Source organism: Cinclus cinclus, chromosome 1 (assembly GCF_963662255.1).
Source record: "Cinclus cinclus chromosome 1, bCinCin1.1, whole genome shotgun sequence".
Lineage (NCBI taxonomy): Eukaryota > Metazoa > Chordata > Aves > Passeriformes > Cinclidae > Cinclus > Cinclus cinclus.
The window spans coordinates 58,175,112-58,197,485 of NC_085046.1; the positions used below are offsets into that span (position 1 = coordinate 58,175,112).

The following is a 22,374-nucleotide window of genomic DNA, read 5'->3' on the forward strand; positions in this document are numbered from 1 at the left end:
TGTCTGGAGGGAAAATATGATATTTTCTCAAAATAAAAGAAATGCAGTGGGTGAAGAAAAAAAACTTAAAAAAAATAACACCTCACACAACATACACATTACATTTCTCACTTCAATATATCCCTATGCATAAGAAGCATTATTACATATAGATGTGTTTTCTAAAATACTTCTCACTGTGAAACCCAGGTATTTGAAAGATGTATTTACTCACATGTATTAGATAAATAAGATACTTAATAAGAAAATATTAAGATGCTAATAATGAGATACTGAATTGAAATATGTTGAACATATATAAGTTGACCATAAAAGAGAATGCAATAATTGTGCTAAAACTTTTTTAAATAATTGACTAACAGTGATTGACCTGAAAGTAAATAATTCACCTTATCCATACCCGTGCCTAAGGAAGTTTATATGAGCATAATTTTTCAGACATGCCAATTTAATCTACTCTTAGGTACTGCAGTGGAGAAGGAGGACTTTACTGTGGCTTTCTCATCTTTTCTTGTTGCAGCTAAACTTGATAATTCTTATTGTGTTCATCCAGTCACAGTATACAGGTTACTTTTTTTCCTGTAACAGTAGTCTTTTATATAGGTATGTTTAAAGAATGCTATACCATCCACTTTCTTCTGTCTTCCAGTCTTTCCTTTTTCAAGGTAGTAACTCCACTGTTTCAAAGTTCCTCACAGGCTGTACTTTCTAGCTCTGGATCATACTTGTTCTTCTGTTTTCCCATCAAGGAACAATCAAACTTTATTTTATTTGTAGACTGTTCATTTCACAGTAACAAAAACTCCTTTCCTTCTGAAAGCTAGTGATGTTGATACTTGAGTTCATCAGAGGTTTATCTTCATATTTGTTTCTGGCAATACCCCAGAAGTACTAATGATACAGATATCCAATGGCAATTAGGTTTCTCTGAAAACCAGACTATCATTTTCAAACTCATGTGAACAGCTAGGCTGTTGCCAGTGACCTTGGAGTGCTTTGCTTCCTTGGCTGCAAAAAATTAAGTCACTGAGTCCTGTGAACATGTCTTACCCTCCCATGAAGATAGGCAGGTGCAGGAACAGAAAATGATGCAAAAGTGAACAGCAAAGTGGTTGCATAGCATCTTTCTGCCTTAGGACTTCCTGGTCCCTGACCACTAGCACTGCACTACAAAACTATTGACAGTTTTATTCTGGGAAAAAAAAATTGAGTGAAAAGAAAAGATGTTTCAATCAAAATAAAAATATCAGTAGAAGTCTGGGATTTTTTAAAAGTCTATTAAAATCTTTCTAAATTAAAAATTGTTAAGAAAAAAAACAAACAAAAAAGACCCAGAAACTTTCTAAAATGTCACACAATTTTTTTAATTTTTTCTTTCAAATTGGCTCTTTGTTATGTATCTGCTTGATAAACATCTAATCAAAGTAAAACTGAGGGAGCGGGCATCATAAACACTTTGAAGAGTATTCTCTCTCTCCTCTCACTGGCTGAAGTATGCATATAAATTATGAGCATAACGCAAATGTGGAGAAAAATGTATGTACATTAAAAAATAACAGCAAAGGAAGTTAGCTTAAAATCCCTGGAACTTAATTTCATTAAGTCATGAAAGCCCTAATTAAGCAACAAAGGCAAATAAAACATGCACCCCTGAAACTTCATTTGAAGTGTCCAGCCCAGGACTGTGTGTTTTATGTCACTTACCAGCTCCAAAAATATTTCATGTTCAAACATCTAATGTTTTTAAGCAAGACAGAAAACACCATGAGCTGCACTACAATAGCCCATTAGTAGATACACACAGAGAGTACAGTGTTTCTTTAAAGGGGAAAATGCACTTCAGAAGAAATCCCCTTGAGTTAGGTTGACTTTGGGATATATAATTTACTTACCACAGTTACAGCATCATTCAGAAGGGATTCTCCAAAAACAATGATGAATAGAACTTCATTGACATGGACTTCTTCAAACACTGCCAGAACAGCTACAGGATCCACAGCAGCAATTAAGCTGCCAAAGAGGAGGAAATCCAGCAGCCCAGACTGCAGTTCACCTTCAAAAACAAAGCAAACAAATTATAAGAAGAATAATCTCTGTATTATCAATAATAATGACTGACTGGGATACTACAGATCATGCCAAATACTGGAAAATAGAGATGCCAAGGTATCAACGGGAAAGCGCATTACAGTGACTACTTAAAAAGTTCTGCACTGCATCCTGTTGTGTCCTACAAATGTTGTTGTATTCAGCATTGGCCCATGTGGATCAAAGTTGTTTCTGGAAGCAGGACCAGTGCTGGCCTGTTCTTGTGGCAAGACAGTTACAGATCTAAACTGGCTTTCTATTTGCATATAGCATGGTTTGTCTAACTTAACTAAATTATCCTAAGATAAGCGAGAACTCACCAGGTGTTTAAGAGGACCATACCAGCACTTCTGAAGTAAATGATACAAAACATTTCATGTCACAGGTCAAATTTTACTTTTGGTCACTAAGAACTGCTACAGTGGTGTTCAACTGCACTGAGAACAGCTGAACACCAATTATGGCTCTCTTACTGATAGGTGTGGTTAAGCCACTTGTTCCCAAATTAGGATTCATGAGGCTGTTAAATTGTCTGCAAGTGGACCATAAAAATAGATGAAGGACCAAAATGTACCTCAACATGTTTGTGTAGTAGCCCCTTAGGAATTTTGGCAATGATTTCAAAAGTTTGAAACTGCAAGACTCTGGTGACAGTGTAACCCAGTATTTTTTTTTAACTTTCTTTTATTTATTAAGGTTATTTTGTTCAGTTATGCAAACAGACCAAGGCAAGCACTCACTGTCATTTTATAAGTAGCAGAAAAGGCAGAGCCACAAAAAACACTTTGCTCAGCTTCCTAAATACCTTGCAAAATCTACCCTTTTCATGAAATCAGGAGTGGTAACTCAGACATTTTTTCTGGGGAAAAGATTACTGAGCAGTAAAATTCCTTTTGTGTTCATTAACGGATGGAGGAGGAAGCAAGGTTCATTAGGAAGTAATGGTGCCAAAAATTATGAGGAAGAGCAAAAAAGGAACAAGTTGAGAATTCTTTCATTAATACACAATGCAGAGGTCCATGCCCAAAATTATCAGGCATGATTTCTACAGGTAAAGAAGGAATTATCTAATTAATTAGTTTTGAAGTGTGAGTCAGACAATGGCTGTCAGTAGCCGTAGCCACAGGATCAGGAGTGCCTGTAAGGTACTTCCAGAACAACATGGCCACCCCTCCAGAAAGAACTCTAAAAGAAAATTTTTCAAATTCAAAATGGTTTGTGCTTAGTATGCAATTGAAACATAAGCCAGACTGCAAATATTGTTGATACAAAATGGCACAGGCTTATTTACTCAAGAAAAGGATGCTTATATGGGCAGTCAGAGAGATGAGTAGACAGCATCCTGTTATATGTGACAGTGCCCAATACTCTGGTGGAGCTGCAGATTTATATATTCTCTTAGCTGCTATCTGCCAATCAGAATATCTACAAGTTTCCATACAGTTTGTAAGGATCTTGGTATGGCCCTGAAAACAGAAATTCATAGCTTGCACAGTATAACTACCTTATTCTTTCAAGAAGATAAAATAGTCTAGTTCACAACTTGGACATATTGGGCTGTGAACAAAGACTGAGCCTATCAGTTTTAGCATGCGAGTGGGGTTGAGGCAGTGACCTTCAGTCTGTGCCAAAAATTCTGAGAACAGCCTTGAACCTAAATCTAAGCAATGGTTCCACCAAATGTTGTCCTTCTCAGGCAGGCCTAAGGAAGGAACAAACCCAATGACAATAACTATCAGATAATAGAGCATAATAGAACTTAAGGTTTGAAAATAAATTGGCTCACTGAGATTGCTTATCTTTTTTATGTGTTACCAATTATAATCATTGGTACATTCTTTGAAGACTTTCAAAGCTGGTAAGCAAATATTTATGGGGAGATTAGGACACATCTATAGTTCCTACAAAGCACTGTTAGGAAGCCTGGAGTTTTTAAATCAGACTTTCATTTAGAGCGATAACAGCAGTTATTTTCAATTGGTGCTCAACCATGGCTTCCTCCAGCTTGTCAGTGACACCTGACCAAGATAAGTGCACTGGACCCAGTTTAAGACTTTTAGGCACACTCAGCATGTTGCAGCTATGGCCTGGATTGTACAGGGAAAATTGTTCTAAGTCAGTCACTGTTGTTACTCACCAAAAAATTAACAAAACTATCAACACAATACTCATAATTCAAACAAAAAAGTCACAACCACAATACTGCAAGTGTTAGCTCTCCAGTGGACAGTGAACAGTTCAATGCAGTAAGCCTGGAATATTTAGTATTACATAATTCTTCCTGATCTGTGGAAGCAAACTGATATGACTGATGGTTAACAGTAAATGTTCTTATCTTTTTAATTCAGTTCTAAAGAAGGATTTCTTCGTCACCTTTTCCATTTTACTTCTGCAAATTATAATATCTTCGAGGGTTTTGAATGCCAAAAAAGAGGCAATTTTATGTTTATTTATGTAGGAAATCTATGCAATCCAATTTGGATTATGCACTTCCATATTGGTGGACAGTACTACAGGCCCATTGAATGGCAAAGCTAGAAGCCATTTGGTTTTAGTTCATTTTAATCTGTAGTGGATTTGCATTTCTACATTTTAATTATATTACTTTAAGCATTATTCACTTCAGTTGTAGACCAAGTGGGATAGAAATAAATATAAGCCATAGAACTTCAACCAGAATGTGCTATGAACTCTTCTAGAAACGGAGTAACTCAGCATTCTCTTATCTTCAGCAAGTAACAATTGCAAGGTTTTTCACAAAGTGTGGTGGTTAGATCTTGTTGACCTCTTGGAGGTCAATAGATTTAGTGGATTAGTAAGTCTGTGTCATGCAGATATTTTAGACTCCTACTCAGCTTTGCTGGAGAATGACATAGTTTGAATCAGGGACAGCTTTGTCTGGCCTTTTTCACAGCTGAAATTAGAACTCTTGTAGGTATTTGTGGCAAAGACAGGTCCCCACAGTACACCAGTAATGTTCTTTCTAAACATTAAAGTGTTGCCAGACATGCCAGTTTATTGTTCGCCTTGGTTAGCATCCCCAAGTTTCTCTCCTAGAGCTTTAGCTGTGACCTGTGGTAGGAGCTGATTCTCCTGTGTAGGTGTAAGCTCAGAGTTCTAGTATACACTGTCAATAAAAGATTTGCATACTGATGAAGCAGAGCATGTAACCATCAAATCCAGCTTTTACAGTTAGTCAAGAGTTGTTTACAGATTGGGAGGAGAAGAATAATTTAGGTGAATTTTTCACCTAAATTTTTTTTGGAAAACAGTCAACTTCTCCATTTCACATGTTGAAATGAAATCAATCCTTTCCCGCTAATGATTTATAGCAACATTATTTTTAAAGTAATTATCACACATTGTATATCCCAGAACAGGATTTTAAGAAAATACTTTGGTCATATATTTTAAATTGTTCCTAGCATCTTGGATATTTAAATAAAGAAATCCATTTCCAATCTGCATAGCAATATCATTGTCATATATTTTCCTCCTGAAAACCTGATTTTAATTATAAATGTGATATTGTAGATTAAATATATTGCTTAAAGCACAGTAAACTTCTTATCTACCTAAAGAAGCCAAGGAATTTTGCATCTGAACTGTCACCTTTGTATCTTCTAAAGAAAATATTGCTCCTTCTAAACTAAGAGTTATAATAAGGTAAATATCTAAAATGTCTCTATCATAGCTGTCTATATTACAAACATCTGCAATTACATAACATGAGTCTTTAAATGAAAGTCTGTAGAGATTAAGTACTGCTGTTCTGTACCTCTTCTAGCAGCCCTGTGCCCTTATATCGTGGTGTAATTAAGACAAAGTGTGTCTTAGAATCACAGAATGGTTTGTACTGGAAGGGACTTCTTACACCCTCCAGTTCCACTGCTTGGGACACCTTCTGCTAGACCAGGTTGCTCAGAGCCCCATCCAACCTGGCTTTGAACACTGCCAGGGATAGAGCATCCACAACTTCTCTGGGAAGAGCACAAGCAGTAGGAAACCCTCACTTTTTGGATTTGCGATCTAGGAAATTGTACATCAGCCATCCTTTCAAGGCCTTTTGGACTGCTCCCATTGAAACGGCTTCTCTTTTTTCTTTTCTTTTTTTTTGTTTTTTTTTTTTTTTGTTTTTTTGTTTTTTTGTTTTAGTAAGACATCTGCTACTTTGTTCTGTAAAACTTCTTCAGTTACAATTTCCAGACTCAGAAAATGCAGAAGAGATGTATAGATGGGTCATGCATATATACCCACTCAGTGGCCACTTAATATTGGATAATACTTATTATAAATAACATTTAGTTGCACTAATAACATTAAATACAGTAATAACATTTATTATTAAATAACACTAAACATAACACATAACAGTAAAGCTGGCTTCAGGAAGACACTTCCATTTCAGAGTAACTTTAAAGGTTTCTATCACAGCAGAAAGAAACAAGCCCTTTAGTGTGTATTTTTGTCCAGATGTCCATTAGCAGAAAGAATCCTGAGTTTTATCCTACACACACATTTAGAGCAGGACAATATAAGAGACATGGATTCAAGTAGATTTTATATTTTCCTTAGGGAAGATTTTTCAGGTCATTCTTAAATTTGACAAAGATATTACAAACTGCTCCCTTTAAAACTGAGTTTTTCTGCTGGAAAGAGTTATTAAATTGTAACTTACCACTCATCTAACAGTCTATACAGTGGCATTTATAATTGTGCCTTCACAGATCAAACTTACCCATTATTCCAGTCAGATAGACACCGTAGAGAGATAAACCAGTTGTGGCAGCATTCCAGACTGTCCCAATGACAGCATACAAAAGGATGGAGCCAAGATTTCCAAAGAACAATCTATTTGGCATAAAATATCCAGCGTCCAAAACAATGGGGGGCAGCAAGTAGAAGAAAAATACAGTTGGTGTCAGGGAGAAGGAGGCAATGTGATCTGCTGCCCATACAATACCACCGAGGAAAATACCAAGGACAATCAGCAGAGCACTTTCTGGAACCACCCGAGTGACTTTGTGGGACAAGTGGAAAACTGCAAGGAAACACGAAAACAGTGAGTCAGAAATTAAATGGAGAAACAATTTGAGCAACAACAGTTATTAGCTGGCAATTTTGACTCCACACACACTTTTAGCTTTCATTAGATTGGACCCAAAAGCATGCATGAAATGCTTGGGATACTGACCCTTATAGAATAATTAAAAAAAAGTCAATCTTCATATTTTATCCAACATATTTTAACTTATAGGAAACCAATATTCCATGACATTTATATCCTTCATTGGATTATCTTCTCTTAACAAGATATATTTAGGGAAAGACGATGTTCTGTGCAAAGCAGTAAGTGCAAGGCTGAAAAGCAATAGGGAAGTCCTAAAAATGTATGACATTATTTCTCTATCTAAAAATACACATCCAGCCTCCTAATGATTGTCTTTAAAAATGATCAATTTATTAACAGGCTTTCTGGAAGATGCGATGAGGATGCTGAAAGAAGAACTTGTTTCAATACAACTCTTTTAAATTTATGAAGAATATTTTGATAATGTAGCCTGTAGCAGGAAAAGAATGAAGCTTATGTTAAAGGAAATCCCTTTTGAGCCTTTTATTCAAGATGTCGTTAATAAGGATTTCTCATAACTCAGAGGCTTTCTGAAGGAATGGAGGCTTCAGTGGTTCCTTCAAATATATATTTGTGGGGAATAGTTCTGCTACAGGCTGCTTTCTTTTGTATAAGGTGTCATAAAATTCGTATGTTACAATACTCTGTAAAATCTATTTAAAAAGACAAACAGTATATGGCATCTATCACAGCAAAACATGTAATGGTAGAGTGTGGTAAAACTACTAAGCTAGCCAATAATTAGGAGGAGGGAAAATTACTTAGTGCCATGAGCAAATTTAAAGAGACAGAGAGATGGCATGACCAGACAAAAAAAACAGACTGGTCAAAGTGACAGAAGCACCACTAAGACAGCAGATACATGTAGCAACATGTATTTATAATGCATTTCCTAGGTATCAGATAAAACAAAATAAAAAAGCAGACAGAACAGAGAGAAGTCAAGTCTACAAAGAAAGATGGAACATAAAATAGGAAGAGGCAGAAGTGTTTGATAGTAAGGACAGGTGGTTTAATTGACTTTCTAAGGATTTCTGTAAGCTTGTCCTTCAGTTTATCTTAAGTAATGATGTGTCCCAGATGGCATGAACCCTGCTACTTTGTGAAACTGACCCAATAAATGTGGCTTTACTTACATAGCTTTGTGTTGAAAATGTGAGGAAGAAAGAAGAAAATTTAAGTAAAAGCCGCAAAGTTTCTCCTGGTTTGAACATCAGCTGTGTTGAAGCTGTTACAATGCTAATGCAATTTAGCTCAGAACTAGCTTGGACAAGAGCTCATCATTATGAATTCCAGACTCTTAAGCCAGTGGAAGAATCTTTCCTATGACCATGCAGAGGTCTTAGACCAGGTTACTTTACTGGAAGACCATTGTTTTTCTCCACATCCAAGTATTTGTCCTTGTCAAACATTTACTAGTTACCTTTCAGAGTGTTTTAAGGGCCCCACTCCTGAACTGTCAGCTTTTGCCTTGGCTGCATCTGCACAGGCACCATCCATCATCACAGCTGGCCCCCAGTAATGTGGTTCCTCAAGCCATAGAACCTTCATGGTCTCATCAGAACAGAAAATGTGAAAGGAAAAGTGACCACAGCCTCCCTATGCCAATAATTAGCATGAATGTAGATGTTCCTGAGTGTTTGCAGGCAAGTCTTGAAAACATGTTAGAACACAGGTAAAAGGTGGGATTAGTACAAAAACAAACAGACATGAAAACAAACTGCATTCAGTAAAGCTGACCAAGTCATGCCAGCTTTCTGTGTCATCCGTGTCATATAATCAAGAGATGAATAACACTTCACAGAAACACACACTCTGTTTTTTCTGTTTGTTTCCTCTCTTTGTTATAAAATCCCTTGGACTTGCATTTAAAAAGAAGAGAGAGGAAATTAAATTAAGAAAAATAAACTAGCTACTATTCTATGTATGCAAATTGGGTTTTTAGCTTCTCAAAAGTCTTTCCTACTAGTCATTCTTGATTCCTTGAATTTCCAGTCAGTGAATTATCAACTAATTTATCACCTCACAGATAGGGGATTATCTCCTTATCCCTGAAAATGAATGCTGCTGAGCTAGTCTTACTAACCAAAGTCTGTTTTTCATACTCTTACATTAGCAGATAAGCCATGACTACAAGAACTTAAGTTTAAAATTTAAAATGAACCTGTGAAGACTTTTTAAAACTAGGCATTTGAGAAAAATAAAACAACGTCCAGCTATAATTTCATATTCTTTAGAATTCTCCCCTTTAAAACCAAAACCAGTTTTGAATGCTGGGAAGGCAATCTGATTTTGGTTATAATTTTGTCTCCTCCTAAAAGCCGCATTTTCCCAGTGAATCAGCTCTGTCTTATCTGTCTCTGTCCCCTGTAACTCCAACCCACTGATTATCTGTACCAGAATTTAATATTATCAGCAATAAATTCTTCTACTCTGTTAGTTTAAGGATGCAGACCACGGACAGCAAAGTTTTTGCTTGAATGGGCTCTAGAGAAGCCTCTTTTCATTTTTGTATTTGGCCCGAGGAAAATCTGAAAAACAGACTGTATTTGTTTTAAGATAACTGCCTAGCTAACTCTTCAGACAGAGAGCATGCTAAATGATTATTAGGAATATGTCTCTAAGCATAGAAATATGTAAAAGGAAATTACCACAACTGATGAAATTCGATAAAATAGCTTTGGACTGAGATGCAATTGGAACTTAATGTTTGAGCTTTTATTTGCACCTACACAATTTTTTTTTTCTGGCTATGTGTATAAAATACATTTAATCAAGATTGTACATTATGAGTAGTTATTATAGTTCTAGAATTTGATAGAGATCAATTCCAAATTCACTCGTTAATGTTTATTTTTGTAATTCATTATTCTGAAGCAATCTCTCTGATATATTCTGAGAGTATTGCAAACTCACATAATGACAGCACTTCCATTTCATGAAGTTTGCCTTTACTTGTCTAAGAGATCCAAAAACTGTCCCACAAAATAAATTGTGTCCCCATGACAAAGTAGAAATGGAAACTTTAATTACATCTAAATGTCTAGCATAATCAGGTGTTTCACCTGACTGAGGAGCAAAATAAAATCCAGCAAGGTTTGCAAACTCCTAATAGACAAGTTCAGTCTGATTCTGATGTGAAAGAAATTCTAACTATCAGGAAGGAGGATAGCATGCAGTGCTGCTCAGATAAATTACTATGTGACGGACCCAGAGATGAAATTGTCTACTTTCACTAATGTTAATAAGGAAAAGTAAATTAATATATTTTAATGAGGAGAGGGAAAGTGTAAAGGAAGAACTCCTGTAGACAGTTCATGGCATAAAAGAAATAACTGTCCACAGGGCAATTTTGTGATCTGCAAATTTTAACATTAAACATTTTAACATTTAACATTTGGAATTCTTCTACCTAAGTCTAGTTACAGTATGAAAGAAAAAGTTAAACCTATGCCTCCCTTCTTGTACATCTTATACCTGGTTTGAAAGTGGGTTTGGCTGGCTACCGGGTAAACTGTGTTTAAATTCAATCTGAGCATCATCAAATTAGAAGGTTTCTACAAAATTAAGAAACAGTTGCACAGTATAAACATCCTGCGATTTTTTTCAGATGCTTCCTTTGAGATCCAGGAAAAGGAACTGTGGCATTTAAGCTATTTGATGAGAAAGACAAAACAAATTAGCAATCTATGATGTGGTGGCTGGAACCACTTTCTTTTGACTCAAAGAATGAAACACACTTTAAGAAGTAAATTGGGATTTATGGCCTTTTATAAATGCAGTAACTTAGATTAAATCCTTTGGTGGAATTTACAGCATTCAGTGAATTATCTCTTGCTTTCAAAGGCTATCTGTGAATGCTTTGGAAAATGTGATTCAACAGAATAAGATTTTTCTCACTTACTCAAAGAAGTGAAGACAGGAAGACTGGTTAAAAGAGAGATAAAATAATTTTAAAATAATAAAGAGATACTGTACAATTCATTTTCAAGTTGTAATATTTGTAGACATCTAAAAATTTTTCTGAAGTAGGGTTTTCACTCTTTTTTACATTATCCCTAACAAAACCTATTTTTAATCAATAGTGATTTTTTTCTTATCAAAGGAAATATTTTAATAGTTTTGATCTAGATTTTTTTACATTATTTCCAGCTGAAATGAACAATTCAAAATAGATTTACAACCTTTTGAAAATACAGCACTGCAAAAACAAAAATCTAAAACTATCTATTTAAAATACTGCAGAGTTTCAGGATTCATGCAGTCGTTTCAACACGATTTCAAATGAATAATTACATTTCCATTAACTTTGATAATGTAAAACTGAGTCTCTGAAAACAGTGAAACTATTTTTGCAGCTAGTATCACTGTTCCAGTCAATCACAAAACTTACTTCACGTGCACAGTACACAATGAAGATTTCAGAGAAATCAGGAATGGAGCTATAATAATGATGATAATTCTCTGCTGATTTTTTTCTATGTATCTTTGGATAAAATCCAAGGGCAAAAAAATAATTTATAAAATTAAAATATGATCAGCCTTTCATTTCCATAGTTTCTGTGAAAGCATAGATATGAATCTGCAAACATTCCTAAGCTCCTCCTGTCAGGGACAGTGACAGGTGTGATATCTCCCATATGCATTTTTGCTGGTGGTTCAAACGTGCACTGACACTACTTCATTGGTCTGTTTTCTAGTTCTGACTTTTTATTTTCACTTATAAAGTTGAAGTTATCATACTTCATCAAGCCATGGCTGCTTCTAATTGGAGCTCCAAGACTTGATTCCCTGGTGAAAACCCTTGCCATTGACCAAAGTGACAGCAAGACACTGCAAGCTCCTTTGTGCTTCTTTACTTTTCAGAAATGCAAGTAGTAGTATCTCCAAGGCAGCAGACAATCAGATTTTTTTCATAGCACAACAAAGAAACTTCTTAAGAGATGGTACAATAAGTTCAATGGAACAATATTCTGCCCAAAGGTAACTCTTTCCTCTAAACATCTTCCAGTAGCTGGACGCTGACCAGCAAGCATGAAATTTTTGTATCTTACCTTATCTACCTGTTCGTGTTCTCCTTAGCATTATAAAGGAATTCAATTCAAAAACTGTTTAATTCTACCCTTTCTACAATTTTTAGTGGTGCCTTCTGCAGATATATGTTATTCTTTAACACACACACAAAAAAAAAAAATCCAAGAGCATACCTGGAAAAACAAATCTGCTTTATTTTGCCTGTATAAGAGCTCAAAGTATAGTTAAATACCAGTTTGTGACCTAAATTGTATCAGCTGTAGGTGCTCAGTAATGTAACTCAAAATACTCTGGAAAGCTCTGATCCATTACTATTATGTTGGTCTACCTGACTTAGACATGGCCAAACCCTCTAAAATATAATACAGAGCATGGATTTTCAAAAAAGGCATGGATCCCTGGGCACTCTCCATAGCCCCACACTTTAGTTGCAGCCACATAGCAGGTCACAGCTCAGACTAACCTGCTGCATCTGCCATACCAAGAGAGAAGCTGCAGTGCTGTGGAAATGTGTATGCTGTATGGCCTAGACAAGCCCCTGCAAGAGATTGCAGCATTCATGGTGTAGGAACTGTGTGTAGATGCTGGGACAGAGACAACTGTGTATTTTCTGTTATTCTTCCCCTGTTTGTTGGTTTGTTGTTTTTTTTTTTTTCATCTGCTAACTCCTTTAAAAGAGTAATGTAGATTAGATTAGATTAGATTAGATTAGATTAGATTAGATTAGATTAGATTAGATTAGATTAGATTAGATTAGATTGTTTGGAGATTGTTTCCCATTAAACTATATAAGTAGGTGCCCTAACATCTAAAAAGCAGCGGAGCAGTCACTGTTTTTAAATTAATTCTCACCCTTGGTTTACCAAGAGTCTTATATAATCACTGATCTTAATTGGCTCCCTCTGGTATGTGCTCATATCTCTCATGATACTGAGGGCAGTGTATGTCAGTCCCAGCCTGTGCATCACCTAGCCCAGACTAACAGTGATTTTTTCTTATCAAATGAGCAGCACAGAATCCTTAGCAAACTTCCCCATTGTAATGGTTTAGAAATTTGCTTAACAATAATGACTTAGTGTTTCACTTTCTATTCATGTAGGTGTTTTTTATAAGTAGCTGTCTTCAATGCTGCAGTTACTTTCTCTTCTGTTTATCAGGCAAATTTATTTATACATCTACCACTTCAATCTCAAATTTCTCCATAAATTTTGCTGATAAGTCTAATCTCTACTTACTCCACTCTTTACTAAGAGAATGTTTTTGATACCATTTCCTGTTTAATGAAGTTTTACAGGTTTATAATTCTCTTATCTTTTATTATGGCTCCCTTTACTTCTCAACCATTATGCCCACCTTCTAGTTCCCCAATAAACTTCCTGCACATACTATAGCATTTGACTTGATTTCTTAATACTCTCAGGTCTTTCATTTTCTGATCTATCCTTGTAATTTTTATTATTCTCACAGATGCACCAGTTTTGCATCCTTCAGCGCATTGCCATCAGTTGTACTGGATCTCTTTGTTAAAATGTCTTTTATGACTCGACTTCCTGAGTTTCCTACTTTAGCAAGCACAGCATTTCTTGCCTGCACAGCCATAGGCACACCTTTCAACTAACTACAGCTGCTTAAGTAGCCTGCACAGAGTATCTGGGAATTCTGATCAAGAACCACAAGTACTAGAAAGGCTAATTGACTGTTTATCCAGACCATCATTATCACACCATCATATTTAATGATCCTCATTTCAGAGGATTATTGCTCCAGCTAAGTCTATGTGAAGGTACACCACCAGCCCTCATCACAGTTAGAGACTTCATTCTGATTTCTAGACTGAACTTCTCCACAGCTATTTTATGTCCATTTTCCTTTGTGGGAGTGATATCAATTTTCTTAAATGGCTGGTTTGCCCGAATATTAATTCCTTCATTTCCTATTATATAAGCAGAGAGAAAAACACACTTTTTGTTTCTTGCCTCTGTTTTTTTAAACTACTTCTTTTCAGTCTTCAACTCTGTCTATTTCAATCTGAGTTCACCTTTGTGGATTCAGAGCCACCAGAAATACAGACCACATTCTGCATGACTCATAGTGGAAGCGGGTCCAGCAGCATTAATCATTTCCTATCACAATCTATAGTTCAGCTACATCCTGGATTCTTTATCACACTGGTGACTCACAGTCACCCTGTACTCCCCTTCCTATTCCCTTGTCAATTCTTGTCATGGCCTCTGAGTGAAACTGCCCTTGCTATTACTGTATTACACCCCTTCATCTAGTACTCAGGATTGTATTTTTTTTCCTTGTACAATAGCCAGATCTTCATGAATACTGATAATGCCTGCAGAAATGTGTCACTAGACAGTAGCAAAGCCCACTTCTGTGCAGTGGTAAATCAAAAAATGAGCAAAACCAAAGCCCTGCATAACACCAGTCCAAAGACTAAACCCTAGCGACTTATTGTGATGGAAAAATAATCCTTTTATAATAAGTTTCATAATTTCACCTCATCTTTTCTTTATCCACACAGAAACTATTTTACCTTTATTTGCAGATTAATTTAGGCTTAAATCAAAGAAAAAAGTCTTCCATTGTGTTCTGACAGGTTCAGTTGAAGCAAGGATTCAAAGCATTAGGGAACTGCATTTCTAGTCTGTCCAGGAAGTGTTTGGGCAGACTCGTCAGAACTGAAACTGATCATTATTATCTATATTTGCCTTTCTAATCTTTATCAACAATGTGCTCAGTTCTTTTTTTCCTGCTCAGGAGACTGATAGCATATTTTATAGTCCTTTGGATTCTGTTCTGTGGACCTTGCAACAACAAAACAAGTGTTGTGAATTCATGTTGCCATTTTGAATTGTTTATATGCAATGGGCAAATCTCTTTAAGAAAACAGATTTTAAAGATTTCCTCTATCAATAATCCTTAGGCAAACATGAAATTGTTTTATTAATCAGTACCTTATGTTTTTACCCAATCCAGAAAAAAAATGAGACATTTATTGAAAAAAAAAAACTTGTGAGTTACTTTATATCTAAAGAAACTCAGAGATGTAATATACATATATTGTACAACAAGAGGGAAAAGCCACTTTCAGTATTGTATCTTGGTACTGCCTTAAAATATACAACATGAGTATGCCTATTCATATTATTTATACTTAATCTTGGACATTTTTCCTAAGCAAGGCACAAAAGTCCTTCATATGGAAGGACTGGTTTGAATTTGGTTTAATCCAGCTCAGGAAAGCTTTCTTTATTTGTCATGCATGTAATGGTCACCATTTACAAAGTGTACAGCATTGTAATAAGCTCATTAAGGAGGAGATTTTAGGTAGCTGTTCTCTGTAGGTGAACAATTAACAAAATATGTTAGCAATTAAAAATGTAACCAACATACAGGTCAAGGTTCTCAGCTGATCGGTCATAACCTAATAAGATAGCCTCAAGTCAAATTCGAAGAAGTGTGTGAGTAAGCAACTATTACCTCTGTATGTACTTAGAACATAATGAAGTTTAAACAGGCACAGTTTATCATAATTATGCTAAATAGTTCTTTCTTGAAGGAGCAGTCCCACTGCAGTGAAAGTGTGGTAGCATTCAGTTCCTTATGGAACTGAACGGCACTGAAAGAAAAATGGGAACAGTCAAAAATAATATTTCAAAATGAGAGCAAAGTACACATTAGAAACACCTTGAAGTATAGTAGAGGATATAAAACAGGACAGTAAAAGAATCATAAAACTGCTTCACTTGCTATGTAAAGGTATTAAAATTAAGTTGCGATATATTGCAACTGCTCCAGCTTTAAAATTGTCTTCAAAGATTCACTGAAAGTTATTGACAGATAGTGAAAGCATTTTTTTATTATTTTTAAAATACCAAACTATTTTCCAGTAACATGGGTTAAATAAAGAAATGCCATTTCACACTATGAATTTTACATTTTTTTTTCTCAACCCCCATTTTAATATGATAAATGAATTTAATATGATGAATGAACTGAGATATCCTCATGGGAATGTTTTGGCGTCTGCTCATACAGATAAAAAACTGCATGGGAATGGGTTACTAATAATATATGGAAGCAGTTGTTCTGTTGTATGATAAACTGTGTAGGCAATTACCAAAGCCTGAATAAAACAACAGAACCAGTTCTCCCTGGTTGAGGTCTACTGTGTATGAAGAAAAAGAAGATGAGGAAGAAATAATTTAAGGAATACCAGTAGCAGCATGAAACTCTGAAATTGTTCTTATATGGTAGGGACTTTCTCTTCTTTCCCTGTGCTGCTTCCAGCAAGATATAGTAAGGATTGTTGCTGCTAGGAAAGGCATTAGGAACATAATTAAACCCTAAGGGCTAGGGCAAATAGCTATGAAGGCTGCTCCAAGTCATGAGGTAGGAAAGTACTTTTTTCAGGCACTGGCAGATTGGTTTGCTTCTTGCTCCTTACATTCCACCCTGGTAAGATTTTAATTAATACAAGTGGAATAGCATCGAATTACAGTGGAAGTATTCCTGATTACAGCAGTAAATTAAGTAAGCATTAGGGTATTTGAATTCACTAGCGATGACCACAGACAAAAAAAAAAAACCCAACCAAACACACATGTCAAGCAGACCTTGCTTAAAACTGAAAATAAATGTAATTTGAGAGAATTAACAAAATATGCCTGGCTAGTTTCCATTGCAAGTAAATACTACTGCACCCCCTGAAAAGCTTCAAAGCTTTGTTGGAGGAGAAAGTCTCCAGCAACTCTATGAGAAGAGTTTTATGGTGGACTACAACTCTTGCACATCATTTCAGAAACTCAAATATATTGTTTATATATGCTAGAAATTTGGTCGTCTCAGATTTTCTAGTTGAGATTTTTAACCAAAAAAGTTATAAACAGTTTTAAGAGAAACACTGCCTATTGACATAAGGTGTCCAGGATGACAACAGATGAAGTCTATTCCCTAGCTCAACACAATTCAGCAGTATGCACTCCCAGCCTAGAAATCCACCTGTATCCCAGGCTGCACCCAAAGCAGCATGGGCAGCAGGCCAAGGGAGGACATTCTGCCCCTCTTCTCCTCCCAGGCGAGACCCCACCTGCAGTTCTGCATCCAGGTCTGACAGCCCCAGCAGAGGAAAGGCATGGACCTGTTGGCACAGGTCCAGAGGAGGCAGATAAATTGATCACAGGGCTGGAGAACTTCTGCTATGAAGACAGAATGTGAGAGTTGGAATTCAGTTGAGACTTCAGTTCAGTTGTTGAAGACTCCAGGGAGACTTTATAGCACCATCCAATACCTTAAGAGGAACTGCAAGAATTCTGGAGAGGAACTTTTCCCATGGACACACAGCGAAAGGACAAGGGGAAAATGGCATTAAGCTGAAAGAGGGTAGATACTAGGAAGAAATTCTTTGCTATAAGGGTGGTGATGCTCTGGAACATGTTTCCAGAGAAGTTGTGGACTCCAAATCCCTAGAGGTGTTCAAGACCAGGCTGGAGGGGCTGTGGTCTAGGGGAAGATACACCTGCCCATGCAGGAGAGTTGGGACAAGATGATCTTTTAGTTCCCTTCCAACCCAAACCATACTATGATTCCATGATTCTCTAATTGTATAGGTCTGTGGAAGCATTTCAGTGAATGGTTTATGATCCCAGGGTTTTGTCAGAAAATGGAGAAGCAAATAAAAACTTCTGTCTTTAAGAATGCTCTATAGACATAACTTGTCACTTACCTGTTTCTCCATATACTGTTGTGGAGAATACATTATGGAATTTACTTTGTGACAGAATAGCTCTTTTAACATTAGTAGTGCTAGTCAGAAAGAATATGGTAAAGAACTGAGCAGGGTGGTATGTGGGAAAGAAAGAGGCAACAATTCTCATGTTACAATAGTACTCTGTCTGTTAAGAAAACACCATTTTCACCAGCCAAGCCTGAGAGTTTTTGAGTTAGGCAACAGAAAACAGAAGATGTGACATGTTTTGTTGCTGAATGCACTCATTCCTGCCCAGAAGGTAAATTTGCTTAGAAATCCAGATATGTGATTTATTTTCCCTTAGACTTAAGTGCAAGGTGGATTTTAGTTTATACCACTCCAATTTTTTCCTGCAAATGGCTCTAAGATACTGCTATCATTCAATGTGCTTTAGCATGACTTTTGATTTTCATCCCTGCAGCTTCTCCAGTTAAGTAACAAGTTGAGTCTCATACCTTCATTATCTCACTTGAGAGGTGATATACATGATGGTAGCAGTAGGAAGAACTGTAGTTTAATTGGTGTCCTTATACTGCAAAATGTAGTACATGGAAAATATATTTGATGTTTTAAAATGCAGTAGGAAGGTAAGACAGCTGTTTTTTTCAGTTATGCATTTGTATTTTGTAGTGCACACAAAGGCAAAATGAGAAAGGATAGTATGCAAAAAGAAGTTCACAAGGAGATTAGTTTAACATTATTCTCCCCAGTGGAGAAATAAAAAGGAAAGGAAACAAAACAACTGGCTAAAGCTGTACTTGAACCCCAGCTCACAACTCAAAACCTTTTGGGTACTTAAGATGGCTGTTTATTTCAAGAAAAAAAAAAAAGGTAGAAACCAGAGACAAATCCCTTCCTAAGTAAAAAAAATCACAGAATGCCACATACATAGACTAAGCATGATTCTGTTTTTTGATATATACTACAAAGTCATATCAACATAGGATTATTTTCTTTGTACAAGAATGTGCTTTATATAGTCAGATCCCTTCCAACATGGGAAAAAGATTTTGCATATGTTCCTAGAAATATCTGTGCAGAAATTAAACTTTGGGAGCAGTAAGAATTCAGTATGAACCAAATATTGCTTAACTGTCCACAGCAGTGACTCTTTTTTATATTTATTACCACGTATATAAGAATTAAAGTCCTGTTGAATCCTAAAGTAGTTAGGGTTTGAAGAGGCCTTTGAAGGTCATCTACTCCAATCTTCTGCAACGAGCAGGGACATCTTCAACTAGACCAGGTTGCTCAGAGACCCATCCAACCTGGCTTTGAATATTTCCAGAGACTGGGCATCTATCATCTCTTTGTGTAAGCTGTTCCAGTGTTTCACCACCCCCATCATAAAAAATGTCTTCCTTCTATGTAGCCTAATTCTTTCAGTTTACAACCACTAGTCCTACTCCTATCCCAGCAGGCCCTGCTAAAAAGTGTGCCCCAGTCTTTGCTATATATATAGTCTTTGTACCCTTTAAGTACTGAAAGGCAGCAATGAGGTCTCCCCAGAACCTTCTCTTCTCCAGCTGAACAATCTGAATGCTCTCAGCTTGTCTTAACAGGAGAGGTGCTCCAACCTTCTGGTCATCCGGGCAGCTTCCTCTGGACCTGCCCCAACAGGTCCCTTTCCGTCCTGTGCTGAGGACCCCAGAGCTGGACACAGTACTCCAGGCAGGTTCTCCCCAGGGCAAAGCAGAGGAAGAATCACCCAACTTTGACCTGCTGGCCATGCTGCTTTTGATACAGCCCAGGAAGCAACAATAAAATAAAACAAGCAACAGTACCAATGCCAGAGCAGTACAAGACAAAAGGTGACTGATTCCCATGTTTTTGTCCACCCTTCACAGAAAATCCCCAGGAATGAACCCCCTGACCCCCCTCTGCCTCACAACCCAACAGGGAGCAGGAACCCTCCCACCCTCCCCAGAAAATTACTTGAGGGGTACAGCCATGCTCCTCCTGGCTGCTGCCAAAATTAGCCTTGTCCTGGCTTGAGCCAGGATTCTGTTTTAGGCACTACAGCAGAAACCCTACCACTGGCAGTAGTACATCTTCGCCTCCCTATAATCTAAAAGGATTAATCACATGAGGGCATATTAACAAGATTCTACTGACTTTCAACACATTGGGGTCCTCCAAAATGCAACAGACAGCAAATGCTACACCAGGCTGCAAGAGGAGAATGTAAGACCATCCCCCTTTACATTTGCATAGTTTTTTTCCTGACACAAGCACTTCAGTACCCACACACAAGCTGAATTTCCACTTGCAGTGGCAGGTTTATCTAGGACTGCTTTTAATCTTTACTCCTAAATCACAATAAACAGAAGGGAACTTCATACTTCCTCCTGCTGTTTTTACATCCTCATACTTTCAAACACCAAACAGCATTATTCAAGTGAACATGCCTTAAAAATTATGGTTTTTAGTAGGGTCAACTGGGCTGTATTCCTTAAGAAAGACTGAAGAATTAGAATACTATAATGAGTGCTCTAAAGTAATAATTTTGGTTAAAAAAAATTTAGCTTTTCCCTTAATTACCGTTTTCTTCAGTACAAGAATTCAAGACATGAAAACAAGATATTCTTCTGTTTACTGAAAGGTTAGAGAACATGAGGTTCAAATAAGATGAAGGTATTATGCACTATGGAATTGCTGCTCTCCTTAAGTCCATGGTAAATATGACAGTCCTTTTTTTTTAAGGTCATGTAAATTGTAATAACCTCACCCTGAAATCAAAGAATGTCTGCAAATTGATTTAATTAACTTGAGCAGGGAAGGGGGAAGGTGAATTACAAAATTTTATTTTCCACTGAATTCAGTGCTGTATCTATCATACTGAAAAAAAAAAAAAAAAAAAAAGAAGTTTCTGAACTTGTTGATTTATTTATTTCGAACAAAAATTTTGGACAGGTGTTGTTGACTTTTTTCTTAAATTTTGTCAAGGAGAAAGTAACAAAACCAGCTTTCCTTTTCCAGACACTTCCACTGCATAAGCAATGCAAGTTTTCACTGGTACAAGTTTCAGTCTCTGTTACAGATGCTACACAATCACTTAGATATCTGGCCTGAGTGAGCTACTAACTTATCTTTTATATCTATCTTGAATCATAAGACTTTGCTCCATGCAGCAATTGGCAGATCCAACTTCAAATAGCCCAGAAGATTTATAGAATCTCTGGGAGCAGGTAGAAGGGTGGTTCCCTCATTTGAAGGTATACTTAACATGACACTGAGCTGAAAAAATTGATGCAGCCTATTTATCTTGAATGAGAAATGCTGCCTGTACAGCATATGCACTGTACTCCGCAGGATAACATGGAGAGCTACTGGATGAGTCCTCCTGAGGACAGATTGCCCAAGAGCAAAAGCAATCCTCTCAAAGATCTGTAGAGCAAAGTCCCAAAAATCTTACATTGCTAACTCCTGATAAGACATTATGATTAACAGACATCTTGATAGAATCTGTCAGGCAGTGGTTTATGACAAAATCCTCTCAATTAATACAAGATATTTTAACAGAAAACCTTCAATGACAGTCAAATTCTGATCTTTGTGATAACAAAGCAACAGAAATTGAGAAATTAATTAATACATTTATGTGTTTATTAGGGCTTTGAATGTAAATATGGAGATTCTTTCTGCTCTTTTTCTCATTCTTTAACAATCTGATTCCAATGTTTTTATGCTTATGTAACAGCACCCTTCTCTGTAGCTTCCATCCTGCCCTTCTTCTCGTGTCTGTTACTGTACTTTTTTCATTATTGACCAGGGCACTGCTCAGTTCAAAAGTGTTTGTTTTTCTAGATGCAGACTATCTTTCTCAGCTCTTTACAGCAGAAAGATTGTGCATGCAACTTCAATTAATTTTTTGCCTATGAAGTTATTTTTGATCGCTTTTCTACATGGCTTCTATGGTAGTAAGTGAAACAACAGAGAAACATGAGAATAAACACAGCATTCAAGCAGTAGTTCTACTCAGGATAAAAAAAAACCCACGATCCTCCACTACTGATTATCCACAGAAGCTGACCTGAGCAAATAACTGTGTTCAAAATATCTTTATCTACAACTCAGTGATGTTTCTTGACAAAATACTGTTCAATACTTGAGACGTCCTCCTATCCAGAGTCAGTTTTCACAGTCTTTTGTGAAGTGAAATTAAGTTAACCAAATGAGTATCATCCTTTCGGGAAGGAATAGAAGACCATTATGGCCATAACTTTTAGGGTTCCTTTTTTAGGACGACAAAGGCAGTCTTCTTGAGAAAAGCCCATTAAAAATAGACAAACTGAGACAAGGTTGCAAAGTGCCAGTGTTGCAAGTGGAATATGCAGAAGTAATAGCTGCATAGTAGAGAGGA

At 36.6% G+C, this 22,374-nt stretch overlaps 1 protein-coding gene across 1 annotated transcript in view; it reads right to left on the bottom strand.

Annotated features, from left to right (window-relative positions):
* SLC9A3 (solute carrier family 9 member A3) overlaps positions 1-22,374 on the bottom strand; it is a 49,527-nt gene that overhangs the window by 17,708 nt on the left and 9,445 nt on the right. The window contains exons 2-3 of the mRNA XM_062498361.1: positions 6,827-7,129; positions 1,893-2,053 (exon numbers count right to left, since the gene is read on the bottom strand). Coding sequence (XP_062354345.1) covers positions 1,893-2,053; positions 6,827-7,129 — 464 coding nt within the window. The remainder of the gene's footprint in view (positions 1-1,892; positions 2,054-6,826; positions 7,130-22,374) is intronic.